Source organism: Lissotriton helveticus, chromosome 1_2, assembly GCF_964261635.1.
Source record: "Lissotriton helveticus chromosome 1_2, aLisHel1.1, whole genome shotgun sequence".
Lineage (NCBI taxonomy): Eukaryota > Metazoa > Chordata > Amphibia > Caudata > Salamandridae > Lissotriton > Lissotriton helveticus.
The window spans coordinates 355,262,756-355,288,979 of NC_136058.1; the positions used below are offsets into that span (position 1 = coordinate 355,262,756).

Consider the following 26,224-nt stretch of genomic DNA (forward strand, 5'->3'; position numbering starts at 1 on the left):
TGTTCACATGAAGACTGTGTAATTGCTGGTTATTTTTAAGTATTGCTACATGCCCGCCCACATCACGTGGTCCCGTCCCCTAATTATTGAGCTAAACAACAGACTGCCTAACAATTCTCTACGTACAACAATCAATTGCAGTTACTTTTTATCATGCGTTGTTTAAAATGAAATCCACAATTCAGTATGATCATCATAATCAATGTCATCGATCCTTGGATACAAAAAATCACTGTTTAAATACAAATAGTGCAAAATAAGATCTGGGAATATTTTACCAAGAATGTTTTCTTTCAACAAAATTGCATATGTAATCATATGGCCCTTAGAACCTATAGTCACAGTAGTTACCATGCTAGCCATTACCTGCAATAAAATGGCTCAAGAGTCATTTGTTTATAACTGGTTAAATCCTTAGCACGAACCTTTATCTTATTTGTTTTTAGTACAAATTCATGAATATTTAATTGGACCAAACGTGACTGGACATGGTAAATCGGGATATGCAGGATGTGCAAAACAATGCATAGCAGCAAATTGAGATATTATTGTGCAATACCGTGCCAATATGATCCCAAATTGGGAATAAAGTGCAATAGTATGATGACGTATGTAATATTAAATATCGATAAAACATCAGAAATACCAAAATTTCATATTTGTTAAAATCTTGTTCATAACAATACATTCATACTAAAAGCAAAGTGCATTTGTTGTTTAAAATTGGCATAGATTAGCTTAATCAGACATATGAGGTAATGTTTTTCGGCCTTATTGTAGTTATTTAATTTATTTACAAATATCCAGCAAAACCAATTAAACACTAGTCAATAATCGAATAGACCAGAGCTGAACCATCTTGGCATTTCTACTGTAGAATGTCCCAAAATGTTATACAATATGTGGCCCTGTAAATGAATGGAAGAGAATAGTCCACTGTGTGATCGCCAATCTGTGATATGTTAATATGTGGGGCTGTCAAAATCTAAAGAAAGTTATACATATCTTCAGAATTGTTCAGCCCATTTGGGCTTTTGCTATCAAATTCTAGTATTAGTTTGGTTTCTAATTGTCTGAGCAAAAGCTCTATGTTTCCTCCTCTACGTTGTTTTGGTACAGATGCCACTACAAAATATTGCAGGCAATTCACATCATTATTGTGTGCTCTTTTAAAGTGGCGTGCCACTTGATATGTAGGATCGCTGTGTTGAATAGATCTAAGATGTTGCAAGATCCTCACGTGCACCTGCAATTTTGTGCTTCCGATGTAATTCAAGCCACAGGTGCATGTGAGGACATATAAGGCATATTCTGTCCTACAATTAAAGCAGCCACGTATGGCAGTATCACTGGTGCTAAAAGGCGTATGGTAATGTGTTTTGTTCACGCCCAATTTGCACGCTCTACATGATGAGCATTTGCGGAAGCCAGGAGTTGGTTTTAGCCATGTAGAATTTTGTTTAATTTCTGGACTGCTCTGGTCTACTGTCAAACCCATATTTCTTGCTCTACTAAATGTGATGGTGGGAGTAGGAGGTAAGCGTGAACATAGTATTGGATCAGTAGGCACTATAGCCCAATTTCTATTCACTATGGATCTGATTTTACGTTCTTCATCACTGAATGCAGTGATGAGTCTTGTCCCTTGATTTCCTGTAAGCTCTTCCTCTGGAACCACCTGTTCTATAGGCTCAACGTTATTCATAGTGATATTGGGTAACAGACTGTCTCTTGTTCTCAATTTATATATATATATATATAACATTGGCACCATTTTCCAAAGAAGTGCTACATTTTGTGTTTGTGCATGGAACAAACACAACATGGAACAAGAGGGATCTGAGAAAAAGGGAGTCCCAAAATGGCAAATCCCCATGAGTTCTAAATAGACCTTTTAGAACAATGCTGCTGCAAAAATTGCTGAATGGACTTACACCAAAGTTGGCAGAAAATTAGATCTTGGTCCAGAAAGCATGTTTTTGTTATTTTGCTGTAAATCCTTTTGGTAATCTTTGCGTAATTCAGCTCCAAAACAATTGTGTATCTGACAGTTGAGTTCTAGGGACTCTGGCTAGAGTTCCTCAAACCCACTTTTTAAAAAATGTATTGTCCCAGGGGGCTTTTTTTTCGTGGCCAAAATTGAACCCACGGAAGGCTCAATCTCGATCTAGCAAGCACTCTGGCTGCTTGCAACACAAAGCAAAATGATGCAGGCAGCCATTATAGCAAAAATCAAATGTCCCTCCAGGAATCATTTCGTTCAATGTGATTATTCAGAATAATGTCACATTCGTGATCAACATTTTTCATTGAGCAGGAGACAGTCAACCAATTAAAATAGCTGTCGGTATCAAAAACAAGTTTTATTCTTGTATTTACTTTTTTCCTATTTATATTTTCTTTATACTAGGCAACACACACATAACTGGGAAAATACAATTGGTTACAGTAGTGTGAAATCACCATTTACCACAATTATGGATTTTGTTAAATTACCATAATACGAGACACAATCGCAATCATATGTGTATTTGTATGTACTCCAATTACAACATATTAGCAAAATGGTGATGGAGTGTCGACGTTTCGGTCCTCCATTGGTCTATCCGATCCTTAGGACCATCATCAGGACGATGTAGTTGCACAAGTATATATCTTATCCTAGGTAGTTCAATCCCCAAAGCAATCAAAGATTAGATCACTCGGCAAGCTCCTCCTATATAAATATAGTGAACACAGAACAACATCAATGACTGATTAGAAGTGAAGTTTAACCGATGACTAGGATAGAAGGCTGGACACGTCTGGACGATCGCTCCGTCGACCCAGCTACAACGAGACCGAGTGATTATAGGACTCAGTTAAAAAATGTAGGTGGTGGGGTACGAATAATCTGCCCCCTCGCCCCACCAAGCCCTGAGGCCAAAACAAATGTTTTTTTAAAGCCACGATCCCACATGAGTCGCTCATACTGCTGATTAAAAAAAGAAGAATTCAACACCAGTAGCCAGGGCCCGAGGTCTTTACAAATATATATTTGGGGGTGGGCTTTAGCGGGACTTTCTCTGAGCCATTTAGAGACCAGGGACCCCATGACTCAGTGCCAAATGGTAATTTAAGGACAGTATTTATTTATTTATTTTATTTATTTACGTGATTTTTATAGCGCAACAAATACCCGAAGGTGTCTCGGCGCTGTGGAGCAACTGGAGTCCATCATCCTGCCATCCTCTTACTGGTTAAACAGCCATGTTTTCAAAAGCCTGCGAAAACTCATCAGGTTCGGGGCGGCTTTAATGGCAGGTGGCAAGAGGTTCCAAAGTTTTGGGGTGGCCACAAGAAAGCGCCTGTCTCCCCAAGTGACCGATCTTGTGCGTGGCACAGGGAGGAGACTGGTATTGGCCGATCTTAATTGCCTTCTGGGAGTATACAGCTGAAAGGCTTCAATCAGGAACCTAGGTCCTATGCCATGTACAGCCTTATATGCGATACAGAGGGCCTTGAATTTAACACGGCTCTCAACTCTCAGCCAGTGAAGCTGACGAATACCAAGAGTGGTGGATTTGCGGCGAGGGATGTTAAGAAGGATCCTGGCAGCCGCATTCTGAATGGATTGCAGCTTCGTTATGACACGCTTCTGAGTATGAAGAAAGAGAGCGTTCCCATAATCTATTTTAGAGAAGAATAAGGCAGAAACCAAGGTCTTCCCGGCTGAAGAAGGGAGATAGGGCAGCAGCTTCTTAATTTTTTTCAGAATGAAAAATGACGACGACACGACCTTATTAGTGTGGAGGTCAAAAACCAGCTTGCTGTCAAAAATCACTCCCAAATTTCTGGCTTTTTCCACTGGGACAGGTGGATGGCCAAGCTTTTCCGGCCACCAACCAGGAGACCATTCAGGGGAGAGTCTTCCGAAGGTCATAACCTCGGTCTTGTCCGAGTTGAGCCTAAGACAATTCGAGGCCATCCAGGTACTGACCTCAAGCATAGCTTTCTGGAAATTGGCTGCTACAGTAAGGCCATCCTTGTGGATACCCAGCACCAGCTGGGTATCATCTGCATACGATGTAAGTTGTATCCCATAGGCCTTTATTATCCTCGCTAAGTCCGCTACATAGATGTTGAAAAGCATAGGACTTAGCGAGGAGCCTTGTGGGACTCCACAAGGGAGTGCAGAGATGGGAGAATAGAAATCTCCAAGCCTTACTGTCTGGGTACGGTTTACCAGGAAAGATGAAATGAGGTCCTTGGCTAGACCGTTTATCCCCAGAGCTGTGACACGGTCGACTAGAGTGGCATGGTCGACCGTGTCAAAGGCTGCTGACAGATCCAAAAGGATAAGAACAGCCGCCCCTCCCTGATCCATAATCGCCCTGATCTCGTCAGAGGCCTTTATCAAGGCAGTCTCTGTTCCATGCCCTTTCCTGACACCAAACTGCGTTTCGTCGAGAAGTTGGTGAGTCTCGACGAACTCTGAGAGCTGTCTGTTCATCAGGTATTCGCATACTTTGGCCGGAAAGGGCAGGCACGCAATCGGTCTATAACTTGCGACGGCTGTAGGATCTAAGGAAGGTTTTTTTAAAAGGGGTTTTATAACAGCCTTCTTCCATATACTAGGAAATTGGCCTGTCAGAAATGCATTATTGCAGATCTCCATAAGGGGGCGGGAGATCACTTCTGTGAGTTTTAACATCACAGATGGAGGGCAAGGGTCCAGGGGAGAGCCCGATTTAATGATGGAAATGATTTTAATCACATCGTCATATGAGGCAGGTAAAAAACATGGAAAAGAATCATGATTGTGGTGGGACAATACTTCTTTCCCATTACCACATCTGCATTCAGTTCTGATATCATCTTCAAATGAAGCATATATATCTGCAACCTTTGTGGTAAAGAAGGTGGCTAATTCATTACAGAAGATCTGTGAGGGCTCAACTCCAGGGCCAGAGGGGGGGGGGGTGGACAAGGTAGTAACAACGGAGAACAGTTCTCTGGCAGAGTTAGCAGCGGTCTTAATTTGTGCTGAAAAAAAAACCGTTTTTCGGGCCAAGATCGCCTTTTTGTAAATCATAAGGGCATCTTTATAGATTTGTCTAGCTATGGGGCAGTAGGCTTTCCTCCAGCGCCTTTCTAGATTCCTACAGTGTTGGCGATGTAATCGGAGGTCTTCATTGTACCAGGGGGCCGAAGGAGATACTCTATTGAGTTTCATGAATTTCTCTGGGGCCACTAGATCAGCGGCACTTCGGATCCAGTCCTGAAAATCTGAAGCCGATAGTGCCGGAGTATTTCCTCCCTGAGGGCAAGAGGAGGCCAGGGAATCTAGCATCTGAGGAAAGTCTGCGTTTTTCCAAGCACGGGTCCCCATCCTGGTTCTGGGCCTGGAGAGTGAAGGGGCCACGGACCGAATATCTAACTGAAAGATAATAGCCCTGTGGTCTGACCACGTGATGGGAATAATGTCCAGCACAGAGATGTCAGGATCATTGGTGAACAGACCATCAAGGGTGTGTCCAGCTTGATGTGTAATACCCTTGACTAATTGGTGCAGTCCTAAATTGGAAAAGTCAGCCATAAGTTGGGCGGTATCAGAGTTGTCCTGCTCTTCCAAATAAAAATTCAAATCTCCCAATATGGTATATTTATCTGAACATATGACATTGTCATTCAGGTCAGAAAGAGTGGAGAGAAAAGAATTACGGGGGCCAGGGGGTCGATAAAGTATTGTTCCCTTTAGTGCCTGCTTGGGGTTAATGCTAATAGCAAAGGCAGCTGGTTCACAATTTGCCGAGTTTATAGGGTCGAGTGTGGTGCGATATTTATCCTTGTAAATAATTGCATGCATGCATGCACTCTCCCTCTCTGAGATGCATTACTAATGCACAAATTGATTATAAAAAAGGGGAAGGGGCATGCAGCTTCTCCAAGCCTTTTTTGGGCACTAGGGCCATAATGCTAATAGAAGGGGAGGGCCACCTGCCCCCCCACCATTCCTATTTTGGCCCCGCAGATCCCATCCCCAGAGCCCGATCTTCTACAGTGTCTTGGTGAGCAGCACGCCTTACTCCCCTCATCAAAAATTATATATGCGTGTCCCGGGTGGGCACCAGAACACCCACAGTAAATATTTCCTTTAAAAACGTAATAATAAATGAGGGACAGGAGCCTCTCATTTGTTAATCACTGTTCCTTTGTAGGAGCACCCCATAATGCCCTGGAAGGGCTTTATCATTATTTATTTTTTGGGAGCTTGGTGGTGCCCCTCCTTATTCTAGGGGCACCACCAAGCTCCTTTATTTGAGTGGTTTTGGGGGCTGCAAGGAGTCCAGCAGCCCCCCCAGCACAATTAACAAATAGTAAGTTCTTTGGGTCTTTAAATCTATGACCCTAAAAGAATTTACCATATTTTTGTAAAGCACTCCTAGCTGGCACACTATGTTCTTTAGCTAAATTGCAAGGTCCTCTTGTTGTTGTTGTTATGATTGTATTAAATAAAAAAACACAATATGTCTCTGACATATTTGAAAAATACATTTGACAAAAACATATTAGTGATTTTTGAAGAAAGATGATAGATCTGCTTTCAATACATTGATATGATCAACCCTTCATAAAGCCAATAGGCTCACTTTTTATCTTTTTTTGTTGCAGAAGGTTGCATGGGGCTTAGGGTTGGTTGCTAGCAAGGGGTTGGTCCTATGACCAATGCCCCGCTGTGCACCGCTGAAGGCGTTCGCGACAGGGGGGAGGGGGTTACTTTATGTATGCAGGTACATTGTCACTTTGTTTAAAAAAAACTAGAAACGTACTAAAAAAACAAAGGTTAAAGTTGCGTTATAGTTAGATAAAAATTTCTGTGACAACCTAACGTTTTTAAAAAACACTAAAAATCACCAGTTATAGTTATTTCTACTGCCTATATAATGTGCCTTAAGGTAACATTAACTTGCATCCTCGCTATGGACAGCTAATTACCCCACAAATTACATTACTCGTGGTATTTTCTATGACATCATTCCTGATGTCACTTCAACATCTGAAATGATATCATTGATGTCAAGACTGTGTATGGTGAGGCCACGAGTCATAGTTATCTTAGGACAAAACTTATAGTTACAAGAGTTAACTATGGTAAAAGGTAAATTATTGCAAGAAAACAATAGCCAGACAGGGCAAAATCAAGATTCCAAAAGATACAATGAATCACAAAGAAATGAAATATACAAGAAAGAAGTGACTCTAATAGATAGACTTACGAAAGAACGAAAATAGCAAAGAACTCCTGGTAGTTTCCAGGTTCCAGTTTAAGGTGGAGAGCAGCTCCTTTCTACAACACAAGCAACACTCTGAACCTGCTCACCTCAAATGTCTGTTATTGTAGCAGAGTTTTAAAGCATGGGATTAGTCCATTGCCATCCATGCAAAGCTACAAAGGGGCAAAGCGATTTTTACAGGAAATTCTTTAAGCATAGGATTAGCACAGCGAACTGAAAAAGTTACAAATGCTGTTTACCACTCCATACACAGTATTACAGCTTTGGATTGGTACAATATCATCGAAGCCAACCTGAAATGAAGAAGAGCAACCCATGACACATTTTTTACTCTAATTAGAGCTCATGGGACAGGTACAGCATTGTCCTGACACAGAGCGGCACCAAGAATAAGTCAAAATAATACCTTATTAGGCCCAGAGTACTGCGTATATTATGCAAAACAGGAAGCAAGGAACTCTGGACAGTCTACAAGTGTAGGTGGAGTGCAGCTCCTGCACACAGAGCACCCTGCAACACCAATGATACTCTGAATCTTCTCACCCCAAATGTCTGTTATTCTAGCAGGGTTTTAGCATAGGATTAGCATAGCACCACCCATGCCAAGCTACAGAGGATCAAAGTCATCATTTTTACAACAAAGTCTTTAGGCATAGGATCAACACAGTGCCATCTACGCCAAGCAGAAAAAATGACATAGCCTTCCCCACTCCAGGTTCAGTATAACAACATTGGAATAAATCAAAGCATTCCTGACTCATGTACCACGCTACTTCAAACTCATCAGAGAGGTACAGCTGTGTCCAGACACAAGGGAGCACCCAGTATAAGTCAAAACAATACTGTTCTGGACACAACAGTGTGCACATAACGAACTGCTTGATCCATATGTATATTTGTATTTGTACCTTGGAGTGTTCTCTGCTAAGCACGCCTTATACTGTAAACATAAAGCAACAAATACATCGATGTATACCATATGTCCTGCATCTCCCTGCACTGCTGACAGGTACTGCACAGTCCATACCCCCTGGCACAGGGAAATGTAGGGGGTACCATGGGTACCCCCCCAGTGCACCCACACCCCCTAATACATTGGGGGCCTGCAATATGCCCTGAACATGCCTTCGCATGCCTTTCCATGGCCGAAAGGCTGGCTACCGCTGCCGTGATAATTGTACCTGTGGTGTTTGGCCCTGATACGCAACAATTGTAGAGGTCCAGCCCTGCCCTTTAGGCAAGCGGGCGGACTGCAAAGGCGGAAAAGGGGCGGGCAGAAAATCACACCTCCGTGGTCGTGACCGCAATGCTAATCAGACCAGCGGTTATCCGAGTTTCGATCGCGGGCGGATGGCTGTCCCAGGTACAGCGGTTGCCACCGCCGGACCTGCAACGGCTATCCGCCCACCATCCTAATAGGCACCTACATTTGGAAATATGTAATGGCACTATTTATGAAAATTTTTTATAAAAAAATAAGTAACCCTTGGCAAACCTACTCGGTCTGCTTTGGCAAGCCTGTGTTTTTATTTTCATTTGTATTTTTTGCACATCAATGTAATAGGCATTAAACGTTTGAAAGTAATGAAACTCTAGAAATGCTGTTGTCTAAAAGTAGAGTGCACAGTATAGGATGATTAAGAAAGTATCGTCCACTATAACCCAGATGAAATTATTAATAAAAGGCCATTTTCTTACCTCTCTTGCAACACTTGCAACTTGTTAAAAAATGGCAACATCCTAAAAGGAACAAAATGAAAACTTTTCAGCAAACGTTTGCAAATTACTTTTTTTTCCACCCATCACCTCTATCAATATTGGCAAAATTACATGCTTCTTTACGAAAATGAAAATGTCACAATGGTAGGTGACACTTGATATTATTCATCCAGTGAACGACGTGTGATGCAACAACTTACTTATGGCATTTTCATTAATGCATTACCAGAATTAGGAATGAACACACACATTTTATAAAGACAAAGAAGAATGACTATCCTCCTTTTAATTGCTTGCCAAAAGAACATTTCAAGGAACAATTTTTGAGAAGGTTTTATCAAAGGGATTTCTAAGATTTCTCTTACGCAGAAGCCGGCCAATCATCCAAAGCTGCAGTGGTGCAGTGCCCTGCCACCTGTGAGCCCTACTGTTGTTATGTTATGTTATATCTGTTTTGTATAGCGCACGGCTACTCAAAGAGTGTCCCGGCGCTTTTTTTTATTACACACCTGTATCATAACACAACTGAAAAGAAAGAAGCAAAAGCAAAAAAAGGGGAATCCAGACTAACCTAAAGAACTAATATCTAGGAGGTAAAAAGCCAGGTTTTAAGGCACTTCCTGAACGTCAGTAAATTTGAAGTACTGCGCAAAGTCACCGGTAAAGTGTTCCAGAGCTGGGGAGCCAACAGTCTGAAAGATCGGCCTCCTATGCGTGCCCTTTTAATACGCGGGACCGCGGCAAGGAACAAAGATCCAGACCTCAAGGGTCTTGTAGGATGGTAGAAGACTACCCTTTTATGAAGGTATTTGGCTCCTGACGCATAAAGAGCTTTATGAGCCAGAGTCAGGGCTTTGAAAGTTATCCGCTTCCGGATAGGGAGCCAGTGAAGTGACTGCAGGAGACCAGAAGTTCTAGCACGGCCTGATAGTCCAAAAATGGCCCGTGCTGCCGAATTCTGGACCACCTGCAGTCGTTGTAACAGATACTCCTGCAGGCCGAGATACAGAATGTTAGAATAATCCATTCTCAAACCGATTATAGCCTGCACCGTTATCTTCCTGTGGTCTTCCGATAGTATGGGAAGAAACTTGCGCAGCATCCGGAGCAAACCGAAGCAGGTGCCGGTGAGACAGATTATCTGAGAACGCAGTGTCAGGTCATTATCGATCTTAATTCCCAGGTTCTTGGCCACCTGGGATGAACCTGAAGGTGGAAACATGTTCTCCGGCCACCATTCCTGCCACTCTGGATCCGAACTGCACTGAAGAAGAGTACCTCTGATTTATCCGAGTTGCACTTGAGGCCGTTAAGTTGGAACCAGTTAAAAACGGCCCCAAGGCAACCCTGGATACTCTCTCCATCAAAATCCGCACCCCTCGCACACGTAAAGAGGAGCTGGGTATCATCGGCATAGGAAACGATCTGGGCCCCGAAAGATTCCGCCAGTGCCGCCAGAGGGGTCATAAAGATGTTAAAAAGAGTCGGGCTCAACACAGAGCCCTGAGGGACTCCGACACCCAATGACGGCATCTCAGCGGAACTAGAGGAGGCCTAGACCGTTTGTCGGCGGCCAGCCAAAAAAGATCGAAACCAGCTGAACACCGTCCCCCTCAGACCGATCTCATAAAGTCTGGATAGGAGAGCCCCGTGTGGGACGGTGTCAAAGGCCGCCGACAGATCGAGCATCACTAGCATTGCCTTGCCACCTGAATCCAGCACCTCCTTAATAGCCTCCAAGACTTCCAAAAGCGCTGTCTCGGTGCTTTGGTTAGTGCGGAAGCCGGATTGAGCAGGGTGGAGTAGATCATGCGATTCCAGATACTCAGAAAGCACATTATGCACATGCTTCTCAAGGATCTTGGCAAAGGCGGGCAAGAGCGAAATAGGCCTATAATTGGCCAATACCTCCGAGTCCAGACCAGGCTTTTTGAGCAAAGGTATAATCATCGCCTGCTTCCAGAGCTGGGGGACTACACCCTCACTAAGGGACCAGTTCAGAAGAGGGTTAACAATGGGATTGATGACTTCAGCCATTTTAGCCAAAAATGTGGCCGGACATGCGTCACGAGGAGAGCCCGAATTAAGGCGAGCCATCAGGTCCAACGATGCAGAAGCAGAGAGTGGTGGAAAATCTGCCAGCATCGGGTCTACACTAAAAGCGGAAACAGGGCCATCCTCCGAAGAGTGAAAAACCTCAGGCCCCGTCAAGGGAAAGGAATCCTGAATCTGCTTGATCTTGTCGGTGAAAAAGTCGGCAAGGGCGCTCACCCATGCCTCCATAGGAGAAGCCTGGGTCAAGGAGACACGGGGGGCCATAAATTCCCTCACAATGGCAAAAAGCTCCTTGCAGGAATTGGAGGCACTCTCAATTTTCCTAGAAAAATAGCCTCTCTTCTCGGCGAGAATGTCTCGATGGTATGCTTTAACAGAGGCTCTATAGGCGAGTTTAGCCTCCGGGTCATACTGCGCACGCCACGCTCTTTCTGCCACCTTACACTGCCGTCGTGAAGCCACCAGTGCTCCGGTAAACCAGGGGGCGGACGCCCGTTTTACAGTATTGCGAGGAGGCCTCACCGGGGCAAGATCATCCAACCTCTCCGAGAGCCACCGTTGCACCTGCTCTGAATCCCTTTCTAAATCTCCTGTCAGGATACACGGATGAGCCAGACATGCCTGTGTCAGCAGTTCTGGAGTGACCCGATGAAATGCCCTAGATCCTTGGGAAAGCTGCCGTGAGACACTAGATGGTTTGCTTGTCTCCGACACATAATACTTGTCCAGCCTGTGATCCGACCATAGCACCTGAATAGGTGCTAGAATCTCTATGGAGGTCGCCGAGAAGACCAGATCCAGGATATGGCCCTTTTCATGCGTCGGTCCACGGTGATAGGGCGCAAGGCCTAAAGGAGCCGTCACATCTATCATTTTAATCGTGTCTGCATCCCTTTCGTCATCCATATGGATATTAAAGTCGCCCGCCACTATACACTGATCCGATCTGAGCGACAGTGTTGAAATTATCGACTGGAACTCTTCAAAAAAGGTGCCCGTCGGCCCAGGGGGCCTGTAGACAAGGAGTCCCTTAAAGGACTGGTGAGGCGATAATACAATGGAGAAATCAAGGGATTCGCAGCCTGTAATAGTCTACACAGGGATGGTGGTACAGGTTACACGATTATTTACAACCAGAGCCACACCCCCCCTCACCTTTTCAATCTATCTTGCCTAAAGATATTATAATCAGGAGGGATGGCTGCGGCAATATCGGGGTTCGAGGCCTCCCCAAGCCACGTCTCAGTCAGCATCAGGCACAGAGGTTTTTCTGTTACCAGCAGATCATAAATATCCAAAGCATGGCAACTGAGAGATCTGGTATTTAGAAGCAGACAGAGATGCCTAACACTATCTGGCTCCTTCATTAGTACAGAAACCAGATTTTTCTGCGGCAACCAGCCACAGTCAGGGCACCGGCTCTTACCCTTGTGGCGGGCCGGAAATACCTTACGGCAAGAATCCCTCAGCTTATGTAGGGACCGGAGTTCTAGTGCTGAATATTGTAGCATGATTGCGAGATAGAATATAGAGTTCGCCAGAGATTGGTCCAAGTCAACGCCCTCAACGCCTCCGGGACGCTGACGGGCGCAGACGGGCAGGACTCTGGCACGACTCAGGCGCAGTGAGGGCTCGACCGCTGCGCGCTAGAGGGAAGGGTTAAGAAGGGCGGGCGGAGGAGGTCCAGAAAGCTAGAGCGCACGGTCCGGCGCCTCTAGAGCGGCGCATCCACACCCAAGATGGCGGCAGAATGAGCGAGCAACCGGCTGAAAGCCCACAGACTCGGACCCGCTAAGCAGCGGTGATCTAGACAATTATGGTGCAGGTAGGGGCCAGAAACCCTCTTAAAATCAGGGGAAACGAAAATGAAATAAACCTAAATAGAAAAAACGGGCGTTTAAAAAGCGCGAAGCGCTAGCTTGTGAATCAGCGTGCGAGTCGCCAGCATGTAGATGGTCAAGATGTTTGGTCAGACTGACCCACTAGAGGCCAGCCTTAAGAAGGGCGGGCGGAGGAGGTCCAGAAAGCTAGAGCGCTCGGTCCGGCGCCTCTAGAGCGGCGCATCTACACCTAAGATGGCGGCAGAATGAGCGAGCAACCGGCTGAAAGCCCACAGACCCGGACCCGCTAAGCAGCGGTGATCTAGACAATTATGGTGCAGGTAGGGGCCAGAAACCCTCTTAAAATCAGGGGAAACGAGAATGAAATAAACCTAAATAGAAAAAACGGGCGTTTAAAAAGCGCAAAGCGCTAGCTTGTGAATCAGCGTGCAAGTCGCCAGCATGTAGATGGTCAAGATGTCTCTGCTCACACTGAAAGGCGGGCTGTTGGAGTCAGCCTCTCCCCCCTCCCCCCACCGCCAGAGCCACAGGAGTCAATTGTCTAACCTCTTGGCGCAAGAACAATATGAATTAGAAAACCAGTTTGACTGCAACCCATACATAACCCATTGAGCAGCACTGTTTATTAAGTGCTTCCTGGTTTTGATCAGTCCTGCTGGATGAGTTCAGGAACATAGTGGCCCTCGAAAGCCTCTTTCATGAATAAAAACCAATCTTAAAACTATAATGAAAATGTTTATTTCTAAAACTCAAGACTGGTGCATAAACTCTGAATGGTAAGGTAACCACACAGAATTAAAAAAACAAATGCTGTAATGCATAACTGGCCAGCAAAACCAATATGAGCATTCCTATCATGGTGAGCAATTTGTAGCATCTTCACACTCTATCACTACTTCTATGCTGAATTTTAGCAGAATCAGAACACCCATAAGCCTATAATCAAGTTTTCCTAGGATGGATTGCACATCTTACCTTCTCCCAGTAAAGTGACCTCTGGTTTGATAGTTCTGTTGCGAGGCCCCTTGAATTAAGGGTCTGAAATATGTTTTTTTCTAGTATATGATCACTGATTTTATTTCATAATTATAACATTAAACAGTAATATGCAGCCACTGAAGTTCTAGCAAAATTAACAAACTTGGCAAAAAATGTTTCAGCTAGACTGACATATAGATAATAATCTTCTACAATTAAAAAAATGAAAACATGTTGCTTCTACCGTAAACGCCTGTGATGTTATGACAGCGCCCATAACAAAAGCAACAAAAATACGTCAGCCTAGATAGGTGGCACACATGATACTTACACTTCTGCACATGTATAAAGCTTCACGTTCCCTATTAAATAGTGATAAAGGTTCTGCACCTGATAAAAATGAAAGAGGTCTAAATGTGGATTGTCACAGTGTTCACAAAAAAGTTGTTTGGCTTTGGCAGAGCTCATAAAAACACAATGATAAAAATGTGTAAGTAGGATAATGCTGACTATTTTCGCCCATATCTCTCTGGGTGATGAACAAGAAGGAAGAGGGAAGAGAGAAGAGGGAGAGAGTGGCAATAAACATCTCCAGATTTCCCATAGAGTCATGGTATTCTGGTCACAGATATATCATTTGCATATTATATGAAGATCATAATATAACTAAATCCCCTCACATAGGCACAGTCCATAATATTTAGCAGATGGAGAGCCAGGTCCCAGACTACACTGCTCAAATGGGGCTGTCAGGTGCTCATCAGTCCTGGGTGACTGTGACCAGAAAGGCATATTTGGCTTAAATTGGAAAATGAAACCTTTACAAAGTGTCATTTCCCAAATCGTAATTTAAAATTAGACTTGACCATTATGTTGGATTTTAAATTACTAATAAAATGAGTCCTTGAATCATTGTTTTTTAACTACTGCTAACCTGAAGTTAAGCTTTATTATGATGTAACCCAGTGATTTTCTATGAGAGAGCCAGCCTCGCTGCAGTGACAAATGTCTTTGGGTGGTTTTTCACTGCAGGGACATGTAAAACATAAGCACATATGTCCTACTTTTTAAATACCATGCACCCTGCCCTTTGGTTATTTGGGGCCAATATAAGTATTAAGGTGGAACTGCCTGTTTTAACACAGTCTTACCAGGCTGCACGGGTAGGCTTGGAGACATCTTTTACATTGTCACTTCAGAGGTGGCACACTCTGTGCGATATTCCGTTAGTGAAAAAAATGTGGGTGACTATACAAATAGAGGCATTTTCCTACTCAAATCTTTGATAGAACGTCTGTTGTATCCTTGAGCTTCAAAGGAATGAAAGAGGACTAATTTCCCGCAAATATGGCTATTGTGTAGGTTTTTTTCTTCTTGCTTTTGTAGGGAATATAGTATTGGAATAACAGAATGACTTTGGACTAAAGAAATTGAATTTGAGTGTCAGGCCAAATATTTCCCAGCACTTCTTCCAAGACTTCATATATGTTTCTGCTTTAAATTTAGGATCTACTGCTTACATGATAAAACCTTCTAAAACTAAAGGTTGCAATAGCTGCTCCTTGTATGAATTATATTTTATGACCACTATGGACCTGCTGAAGTACTGGGTTTTTCGGAACCCAGCGGTGCCAGGGAGAACACCCTAAGACTTCGAGTTCTTCCTGTTTCAGACTACAGAAACACAGAGTCTTCTAGGTGAAGTCAAAGATCGATTTTATTAGCTGCAGCCAGTAACAGGTATCCTAGAAGTACTACACGGTGTATATTCTCCGGAGACTGCTCAAACCTACAAAGCCAGCCTTCTCTTTTATACAAAATATTATGCTTTAGGCAAACATTACTTATTTTACAGTTGACCATTCACATATTTTCACTACAAAGAAAAAGCAGAGTCATGATGACAAGCCCATATTTCAGTTTGTCCAGTCCACAATTAATTACCCGGCAAGGCCCAGTATTTTCACTCACTCAGAGTAACTCCATATCCGGTCACGTTCCATCCTATATATACTAGTGTCTCATCTCTCGGGATAGTCTCATAGGAAATATCTTCCCATATCATATCTACTATACCCTTAACTAGAGCACTATTCTTAGGATTATCTTTCACAGAACGTAGGGGGTAGACTTCATGTGCGTAGATGAACATTGTTCTGTATGCCCACACAGAACCATTATGGCTGAAAGGCAGGACCAGGTAAGGGATACCTTTATTGGTAGTATGAGGCATAAGACCACACACCCAGCAGTTAGTCGTGTTCACTACTAGTTGGTGCTGGTGCAAAAGCTGAATGTTCAGGAAGAGGGTGAAAAGAATGCAGGGAAACAGTAGGGTGCAAATGTCACTTGAAAAGAGAATAAATCTCAATCTGCGAGCATAACTGCTCTTAACTTTAAAAACTGCATGGAGGCGGTCGCCGGCTGGATGGTTGAAAACGTCCTCAAGCTTAATGGGGAGAAAACTGAGGTTCTCATTTTTTGGGCAACAGTGAGATCTGGACCATGGACTGGTGGCCTTCTGTACTAGGCACCTGCCCTTTGCCATCCCCATCCGCCCGCAATCTTGGGGTCATTCTGGACACCACTCTCTCGTTAGACAAGCAGGTCAGCAGGACTGTGTCCACCTGTTGCAATGCGCTGAGGATCTTAAGAAAAATTACTCATTATCTCTCCCCTCAGTCACGCAAACAGGTAGTAATGGCCCTCATTACTTCCAGACTTGACTATTGCAATGCACTTTACCTTGGCATTAGCAATGGTCTGGTCCATCACCTCCAGACTGTGCAGAATGCTGCTGCCCAGTTTGTTGTGGATGCCCCCAAACGCTCTTCGGGCACGGCCATCAGAAAAAATCTGCACTGGCTCCCCATGCAGGCGAGGATTAATTTTAAGGCCTTATGTCTTACTCATCGTGCCCTCAATGAGTCTGGTCCGGAGGCTATTCGCGCTCTGGTGGCCTACTATACCCCTGGTAGAGCACTCCGCTCTTCCAGCAAAAGCTTGCTAGTTGTCCCTCGTACAGTCAAGGCCAGATGGGGCGGAAGGTCCTTCCGCTTCCTTGCACCCAGACTCTGGAATGCACTCTCCAATGACTTCAAGGTGATCTCCTCCCACACTCTGTTCCGCAAAGCCCTTAAGATCTGGCTTTTTCAAGAATCCTACCAATAACTTCTTACTTAGGTGATTTCTGAGCTTTTACGTTTACCATCTTCAGCGCCTTGATGCCTACGGGTTTAGTTGCGCTACCTATAAATTTCATTTAATAATAATAATAAAGGCAGCCATTATAGGACTCAGTTAAAAAAATGTAGGTGGTGGGGTAGGAATAATCTGCCCCCTCACCCCACCAAGCCCTGAGGCCAAAACAAATGTTTTTTTAAAGCCACGATCCCACATGAGTCGCTCATATTGCTGATAAAAAAAAATAAGTAAACACCAGTAGCGAGGGGCCGAGGTCTTTACAAATATATATTTGGGGGTGGGCTTTAGTGGGACTTTCTCTGAGCCATTTAGAGACCAGGGACCCCATGACTCAGTGCCAAATGGTAATTTAAGGACAGTAGGCATGCATCCTCCCTCTCTGAGATGCATTACTAATGCACAAATTGATTAGGAAAAAAAAGGGGAAGGGGCATGCAGCTCATTTGTTAATACTATACTATACTATACTAGGGTTTGGTAAAGCGCAACAGCTGCCCCGGCAAAGAGGCGTCCCGGCAGTGAGAAGAGTCACAGAAACCTACCAGGGGGGGAAGGGGGAGGGAAGAGCTAACCAGAGGGGAACAAGAGGGTTTTGATAGCTTTTCGGAAGGTAGCAAGGCTTTCTAGGGAACGGATGTTGGGAGGCAAAGCATTCCAAAGCTTGGGTCCTAAGACCCTAAAGGAGCGACCTCCGATGCGGCAAAGCTTTATGCGGGAAACGCTCAAGAGATGTTGGTTGGAGGAGCGCAGGTCACGACCAGGGACGTAGGGAATGAGGAGATTTTGAAGGAGAGTAGGACTTCCAAGTTTGAAAATTTTGAAGATCATGATGAGGGCTTTGAATTGAATTCTGGAATCAACGGGCAGCCAGTGAAGCTTGCGGATGGTGGCTCTGGCTGAGCATCTGCGGGGAAGGCCGACCAAAGCTCTTGCCGCCGCATTTTGCATGCGTTGGAGTCTAGTAATTTCTCCTTTGTTTGCGCCTAGGAGGAGAACATTCGCGTAGTCCAAGCGAGAAAAGAAAGTCGCCTGGACGATCAACTGGCGGACCTTCGGGTCAAAAAAGCCAAGTATAGAGCTGAGAGTTCTTAAAAGGCCTATACAAGTGGCGGCCACCTTCACCTTAATCACTGTTCCTTTGTAGGAGCACCCCATAATGCCCTGGAAGGGCTTTATCATTATTTATTTTTTGGGAGCTTGGTGGTGCCCCTCCTTATTCTAGGGGCACCACCAAGCTCCTTTATTTTAGTGGTTTTGGGGGCTGCAAGGAGTCCAGCAGCCCCCCAGCACAATTAACAAATAGTACATTTTTTGGGTCTTTAAGTCCAATGATCCTAAAAGAATTTACCATATTTTTGTAAAGCACTCCTAGCTGGCACACTATGTTCTTTAGCTAAATTGCAAGGTCCTCTTGTTGTTGTTGTTACGATTGTATTAAATAAAAAAACACAATATGTCTCTGACATATTTGAAAAATACATTTGACAAAAACATATTAGAGATTTTTGAAGAAAGATGATAGATCTGCTTTCAATGCATTGATATGCTCAACCCTTCATAAAGCCAATAGGCTCACTTTTTATATTTTTTTGTTGCATATGGTTGCGTGGGGCTTAGGGTTGGTTGCTAGCAGAGGGTTGGTCCTGTGACAATGCCCTGCTGTGCACCGCTGAAGGGGTTCGCGACAGGGGGGAGGGGGTTACTTTATGTATGCAGGTCCATTGTCACTTTGTTTAAAAAAAACTAGAAATGTAGTGAAAAAAACCAAAGGTTAAAGTGGCGTTATAGTTAGATAAAAATTTCTGTGACAACCTAACGTTTTTAAAAAACACTAACAATCACCAGTTATAGTTATCTCTACTGCCTATATAATGTGCCTTAAGGTAACATTAACTTGCATCCTCGCTATGGACAGCTAATTACCCCACAAATTACATTAATCATGGTATTTTCTATGACAACATTCCTGATGTCACTTCAACATCTGAAATGATATCATTGATGTCAAGACTGTGTATGGTGGTGCCGCGAGTCATAGTTATCTTAGGACAAAACTTATAGTTACAAGAGTTAATTATAGTAAAAGGTAAAATATTGCAAGAAAACAATAGCCAGACAGGGCAAAATCAAGATTCCAAAAGATACAATGAATCACAAAGAAATGAAATATCCAAGAAAGAAGTGACTCTAATAGATAGACTTACGAAAGAACAAAAATAGCAAAGAACTCCGGGTAGTTTCCAGGTTCCTGGTTAAGGTGGAGAGCAGCTCCTTTCTACAACACAGGCAACACTCTGAACCTGCTCACCTCAAATGTCTGTTATTGTAGCAGAGTTTTAAAGCATGGGATTAGTCCATTGCCATCCATGCAAAGCTACAAAGGGGCAAAGCGATTTTTACAGGAAATTCTTTAAGCATAGGAGTAGCACAGCGCCATTCACACGAACTGAAAAAGTTACAAATGCTGTTTACCACTCCATACACAGTATTACAGCTTTGGATTGGTACAATATCATCAAAGCCAACCTGAAATGATGAAGAGCAACCCATGACACATTTTTTACTCTCATTAGAGCTCATGGGACAGGTACAGCATTGTCCTGACACAGAGCGGCACCAAGAATGAGTCAAAACAATACCTTATTAGGCCTAGAGTGCTGCATATATTATGCAAAACAGGAAGCAAGGAACTCTGGACAGTCTACAAGTGTAGGTGGAGTGCAGCTCCTGCACACAGAGCACCCTTCAACACCAATGATGCTCTGAATCTTCTCACCCCAAATGTCCGTTATTCTAGCAGGGTTTTAGCATAGGATTAGCATAGCACCACCCATGTCAAGCTACAGAGGATCAAAGCCATCATTTTTACAGCAAAGTCTTTAGGCATAGGATCAACGCAGTGCCATCTACGCCAAGCAGACAAAATGACATAGCCTTCACAACTCCAGGTTCAGTATAACAACATTGGAATAAATCAAAGCACTCCTGACTCATGTACCACGCTACTTCAAACTCATCAGAGAGGTACAGCTTTTTTCCAGACACAAGGGAACACCCAGTATAAGTCAAAACAAGACTGTTCTGGACACAACAGTGTGCACATAACGAACTGCTTGATCCATATGTATATTTGTATTTGTACCTTGGAGTGTTCTCTGCTAAGCACGCCTTATACTGTAAACATAAAGCAACAAATACATTGATGTATACCATATATGGAAAATGTATAATGTGCTAAGGGGCCTATTATGATGGTGGGCGGAAACCTCCCCGACCGCCATGGTAGCGGTAAAAGACCACCCGCAAGGACCGCCGCATAACCGCCAGCCTCTTAGGATGCTCCACAGTCGAAATCCGACCGCAGCAGACAAATTATGGCCATTACTTTTGCGTCGGTCGCTGCTGCCAGCAGCACTGCTGCGATGTTAACAGCACTGCTACGATGTTAAAAGGAGCATGTCCTGCATCTCCCTGCACTGCTGGCAGGTACTGCACAGTCCATGCCTCCTGGCACAGGGAAATGTAGGGGGTACCCCAGTGCACCTACACCCCCCTAACACATTGGGGGCCCGCAATATGCCCTGAACATGCCTTTGCATGCCTTTCCATGGTGGTTCAACCACAGCAGAAAGGCTGGCTACCGCTGGCATGATAATTGTACCGGTGGTGTTTGGCCCTGATCCGCAACAATTGTAGAGGTCCAGCTCCGCCCTTCAGGCAAGCGGGCGGACTGCAAAGGCGGAAAAGTGGCGGGCGGAATATCACACCTCCACGGTCATGACCGCAATGCTAATCAGACCAGTGATTATCGGAATTTCGATCGCGGGCGGATGGCTGCCCCAGGTACAGCGGTTGCCACCGCGGGAACTGCGGCGGCTATCCGCCCGCCATCGTAATAGACACCTAAATTTGGAAATATGCAATGGCACTATTTATGAAAAAATTAAATTAACAAATAAGTAACCCTTGGCAAACCTACTCGGTCTGCTTTGGCAAGCCTGTGTTTTTATTTTCATTTGTATTTTTTGCACATCAATGTAATAGGCATTAAACGTTTGAAAGTAATGAAACTCTAGAAATGCTGCTGTCTAAAAGTAGAGTGCACAGTATAGGATGATTAAGAAAGTATCGTCCACTATAACCCAGATGAAATTATTAATAAAAGGCCATTTTCTTACCTCTCTTGCAACACTTGCAACTTGTTAAAAAATCGCAACATCCTAAAAAGAACAAAATGAAAACTTTTCAGCAAACGTTTGCAAATTACTTTTGTTTCCACCCATCACCTCTATCAATAATGGCAAAATTACATGCTTCTGTACGAAAATGAAAATGTCACAATGGTAGGTGACACTTGATATTATTCATCTAGTGAACGACGTGTGATGCAACAACTTACTTGTGGCATTTTCATTGATGCATTACAAGAAATGGGAACACACATTTTATAAAGACAAAGAAGATTGACCATCCTCCTTTTAATTGCTTGCCAAAAGAACATTTCAAGGAACAATTTTTGAGAAGGTTTTATCAAAGGGATTTCTAGGATTTCCCTTACGCAAAAGCCGGCCAATCATCCAAAGCTGCAGTGGTGCAGTGCCCTGCCACCTGTGAGCCCTATGGTACTGTCTCTGCTCACACTGAAAGGCGGGCTGTTGGAGTCAGCCTCTCCCCCCTCCCCCCACCGCCAGAGCCACAGGAGTCAATTTTCTAACCTCTTGGCGCAAGAACAATATACATTAGAAAACCAGTTTGACTGCAACCCATACATAACCCATTGAGCAGCACTGTTTATTAAGTGCTTCCAGGTTTTGATAAGTCCTGCTGGATGAGTTCAGGAACATAGTGGCCCTCCAAAGCCTCTTTCATGAATAAAAACCACTCTTAAAACTATAATGAAAGTGTTTATTTCTAAAACTCAAGACTGGTGCATAAACTCTGAATGGTAAGGTAACCACACAGAATTAAAAAAACAAATGCTGTAATGCATAACTGGCCAGCAAAACCAATATGAGCATTCCTATCATGGTGAGCAATTTGTAGCATCTTCACACTCTATCACTACTTCTATGCTGAATTTTAGCAGAATCAGAACACCCATAAGCCTATAATCAAGTTTTCCTAGGATGGATTGCACATCTTACCTTCTCCCAGTAAAGTGACCTCTGGTTTGATAGTTCTGTTGCGAGGCCCCTTGAATTAAGGGTCTGAAAGATGTTTTTTTCTAGTATATGATCACTGATTTTATTTCACAATTATAAAATTAAACAGTAATATGCAACCACTGAAGTTCTAGCAAAATTAACAAACTTGGCAAAAAAATGTTTCAGCTAGACTGACATATAGATAATAATCTTCTACAATTAAAAAAATGAAAACATGTTGCTTCTACCGTAAACGCCTGTGATGTTATGACAGCGCCCATAACAAAAGCAACAAAAATACGTCAGCCTAGATAGGTGGCACACATGATACTTACACTTCTGCACATGTATAAAGCTTCACGTTCCCTATTAAATAGTGATAAAGGTTCTGCACCTGATAAAAATGAAAGAGGTCTAAATGTGGATTGTCACAGTGTTCACAAAAAAGTTGTTTGGCTTTGGCAGAGCTCATAAAAACACAATGATAAAAATGTGTAAGTAGGATAATGCTGACTATTTTCGTCCATATCTCTCTGGGTGATGAACAAGAAGGAAGAGGGAAGAGGGAGAGAGAGTGGCAATAAACATCTCCAGATTTCCCATAGAGTCATGGTATTCTGGTCACAGATATATCATTTGCATATTATATGAAGATCATAATATAACTAAATAACCTCACATAGGCACAGTCCATAATATTTAGCAGATGGAGAGCCAGGTCCCAGACTACACTGCTCAAATGGGGCTGTCAGGTGCTCATCAGTCCTGGGTGACTGTGACCAGAAAGGCATATTTGGCTTAAATTGGAAAATGAAACCTTTACAAAAGTGTCATTTCCCAAATAGTAATGTAAAATTAGACTTGACGATTATGTTGGATTTTAAATTACTAATAAAATGAGTCCTTGAATCAATGTTTTTAACTACTGCTAACCTGAAGTTAAGCTTTATTATGATGTAACCCAGTGATTTTCTATGAGAGAGCCAGCCTCGCTGCAGTGACAAATGTCTTTGGGTGGTTTTTCACTGCAGGGACATGTAAAACATAAGCACATATGTCCTACTTTTTAAATACCATGCACCCTGCCCTTTGGTTATTTGGGGCCAATATAAGTATTAAGGTGGAACTGCCTGTTTTAACACAGGCTTACCAGGCTTCACGGGTAGGCTTGTAGACATCTTTTACATTGTCACTTCAGAGGTGGCACACTCTGTGCGATATTCCGTTAGTGAAAAAAATGTGGGTGTACAAATAGAGGCATTTTCCTACTTACATCTTTGATAGAAAGTCTGTTGTATCCTTGAGTAAGGAAGGTTTGTCTTTGGATAGCTTTTGAAATGCGGCTTCAAAGGAATGAAAGAGGACTAATTCCCCGCAAATATGGCTATTGTGTAGATTTTTTTCTTCTTGCTTTTGTAGGGAATATAGTATTGGAATAACAGAATGACTTTGGACTAAAGAAATTGAATTTGAGTGGCAGGCCAAATATTTCCCAAAACTTCTTCCAAGACTTCATATATGTTTCTGCTTTAAATTTAGGATCTACTGCTTACATGATAAAACCTTCTAAAAATAAAGGTTGCAATAGCTGCTCCCTGTATGAATTATATTTTATGATCACTATGGACCTGCCTATGTGATTGGGTTTTCAAAACTCACTTATAATTGATTTATAGAATTTTTTAAAAGATTAACTTCCAGTATTTTATGTTTAAGTGCAATGTTCTCATTGTCATAAAAACTTACTAAACGAATAAACCGTTTTATTCATTTTTGGTGAATCTATTTTAACTTCAGCTTTTAATGGTGTCTTTATCTTCTCGTTAACTAGATTATTAAAAAATAGTGCTCTCAAAACCCTACTCTTCCCCTGAGCCATTATCACTTCCGACTATTTCCCCTTGTGAGTAAGAGGTTCAGCGCTGGGATACCCTCCGGGTGACTACGCGCTCTAGAAAACTTTAAAATAAATAAATAAATATAACTTTTGTACCAGGCTGTATATTTGTACTTAAGTTTGAAATTAATAGTATCACTTGTTGGACAATTGAGACACACCTTTGACCACACCACTGAACTCGACTGGACCGACCACCGCTGCATCCATTTCACCTTTAAGAAACCAACCGCACACCACCGCACCCAACAGCTGCCTCACCGCTGCTGCAGCAGAGTTACCGAAGACCAGCTGATCACCACTCTTGCCCAGAACCCACCCACCGACCCCACAAACCCAGACGCCGCAGCCCACAGCCTCAGACCGTGGATCGACGACTGCGCCAACAACCTCTCCCCACTCAAGAAACCCTCCAACAGCCAAGCCAGCAAGAGAACCACCTGGTTTACTGACTGGCTCCAGACCTCCAAACGCGCATGCCGGAAACTGGAGAAGAAATAGCTCCACGAATGCACACCGGACAACCACGCAGCCCACAAGGACGCCACCCGCAGACATCACCACCTCATCAGATTAGCCAAGAGATCCTCCTTCAAAGACTGCCTGGATAACAAAGCACACAACTCCAAAGAGCTCTTCAGCATCGTAAAAGAACTCTCCAACCCCAGGGCCAACGCCAACGACATCCCGCCCTCACATCTACGACAGCTTCAATACCACGACCGCCCGACTACGCCAGACTCCACCTCCCCTGCGAACACTTGCAGCGCCAACTGCCTGACCTCCTGGTCCAACGTCAACGACGACGAGATACACAAGGTCATGAACTCCATCCACTCAGGATCTCTGTCAGACCTGTGCCCATGCCACGTATTCAACAAAGCAGATGCAGCCATCGCACCCCAACTATGGAAGGTCATCAACATCTCCTTCGAAACAACGACATTCCCGGAAAGCTGGAAGCCTGCCAAAATCAACGCCCTCCTCAAGAAGCCCAAGGTGGACCACAAGAACCTCAAGAACTTCCGGCCCATCTCCCTGATTCCGTTTCTGGCGAAGGTCATCGAGAAAATTGTCAACATGCAATTGGCCCCCTACCTGAGAGACCTACACTGGCTCCCCGTCGACAAGGGGCTCACCTTCAAGCTCCTCACCCACGCACACAAAGCACTCCACAACACCGGACCAGCCTACCTGAACAGCAGACTCTGCTTCTACACACCCACCCGCCAGCTACGGTCCACCAGCCTTGCCTTCTCCGCTGTCCCCCGCATCCATCGAACGACCTCCGGCGGCAGTTCCTCCTCCTACCTCGCCGTAAAGACCTGGAACACCCTCCCTACCCACCTACGGCAGACCCAACACCTACTCGCCCTCAGAATACTCCGCAAGACCTGGCTCTCCGAGCAGTAGCGGTACCCCCATCCCCTCAGCACCTTGAGACCCTCACGGGTGAGTAGCGCGCTTTACAAGTACTCTGATTGATTGAATGATTGATTGATTGATTAGAGACAAAGAATGTGCTTCATTAGTATGTTTGTTCCTTTGGCACAGTCTTTAATCTTGACTGCCCACAGCTTGTCATACAGGGACACATATCTCATTGTTTCAAATAATGCAAACTGAAATCCACCACCTTTTCAAGAATGCCCTAGTCAACCACCTATTGTATGGAAACAATGGTTAGGCGCGTCACCTTTTAGGCCTCACAGGAAACAGTTTTTCTTATTACATTCCTTGGGATTTGAAGGAAGAGAAACATTTAAACATCTACTAGATTTGGTTTTGCGAGAAAGGGTGGAGCTCGACATTTATGAGGAGACAGATAAAAAAATGGAGGCGTGGTGTGATGTAATATTTAGTTTGATAGTCTTGAGACACACGTTTTCAAAAGATCACAGAATCAAGACAAGTTTGCCGACAAACTGACAGTTTATTGGACATTACTGTGATAAGAGCACATAACAGGAACTAGTGACAATGAGCAATCTGTTAGTAGAAGAAATCATTAAGGTGGCTAAAAGCATAGAATTATCTCAAGCATCTGTGAAGGAGTTTAGTGATAAAAATAAATAGAATGTGGCCACTGTTCCTTTGTCCACCAAGGCC

The 26,224-nt window shown here is 43.8% G+C and overlaps 1 protein-coding gene across 1 annotated transcript in view; it reads right to left on the reverse strand.

The window, feature by feature from the left end:
* The window catches only part of LOC144807915 (uncharacterized), a 274,167-nt gene that overhangs the window by 208,302 nt on the left and 39,641 nt on the right, over window positions 1-26,224 (reverse strand). The window contains exons 4-5 of the mRNA XM_078673506.1: window positions 21,253-21,294; window positions 8,976-9,017 (exon numbers count right to left, since the gene is read on the reverse strand). Coding sequence (XP_078529632.1) covers window positions 8,976-9,017; window positions 21,253-21,294 — 84 coding nt within the window. The remainder of the gene's footprint in view (window positions 1-8,975; window positions 9,018-21,252; window positions 21,295-26,224) is intronic.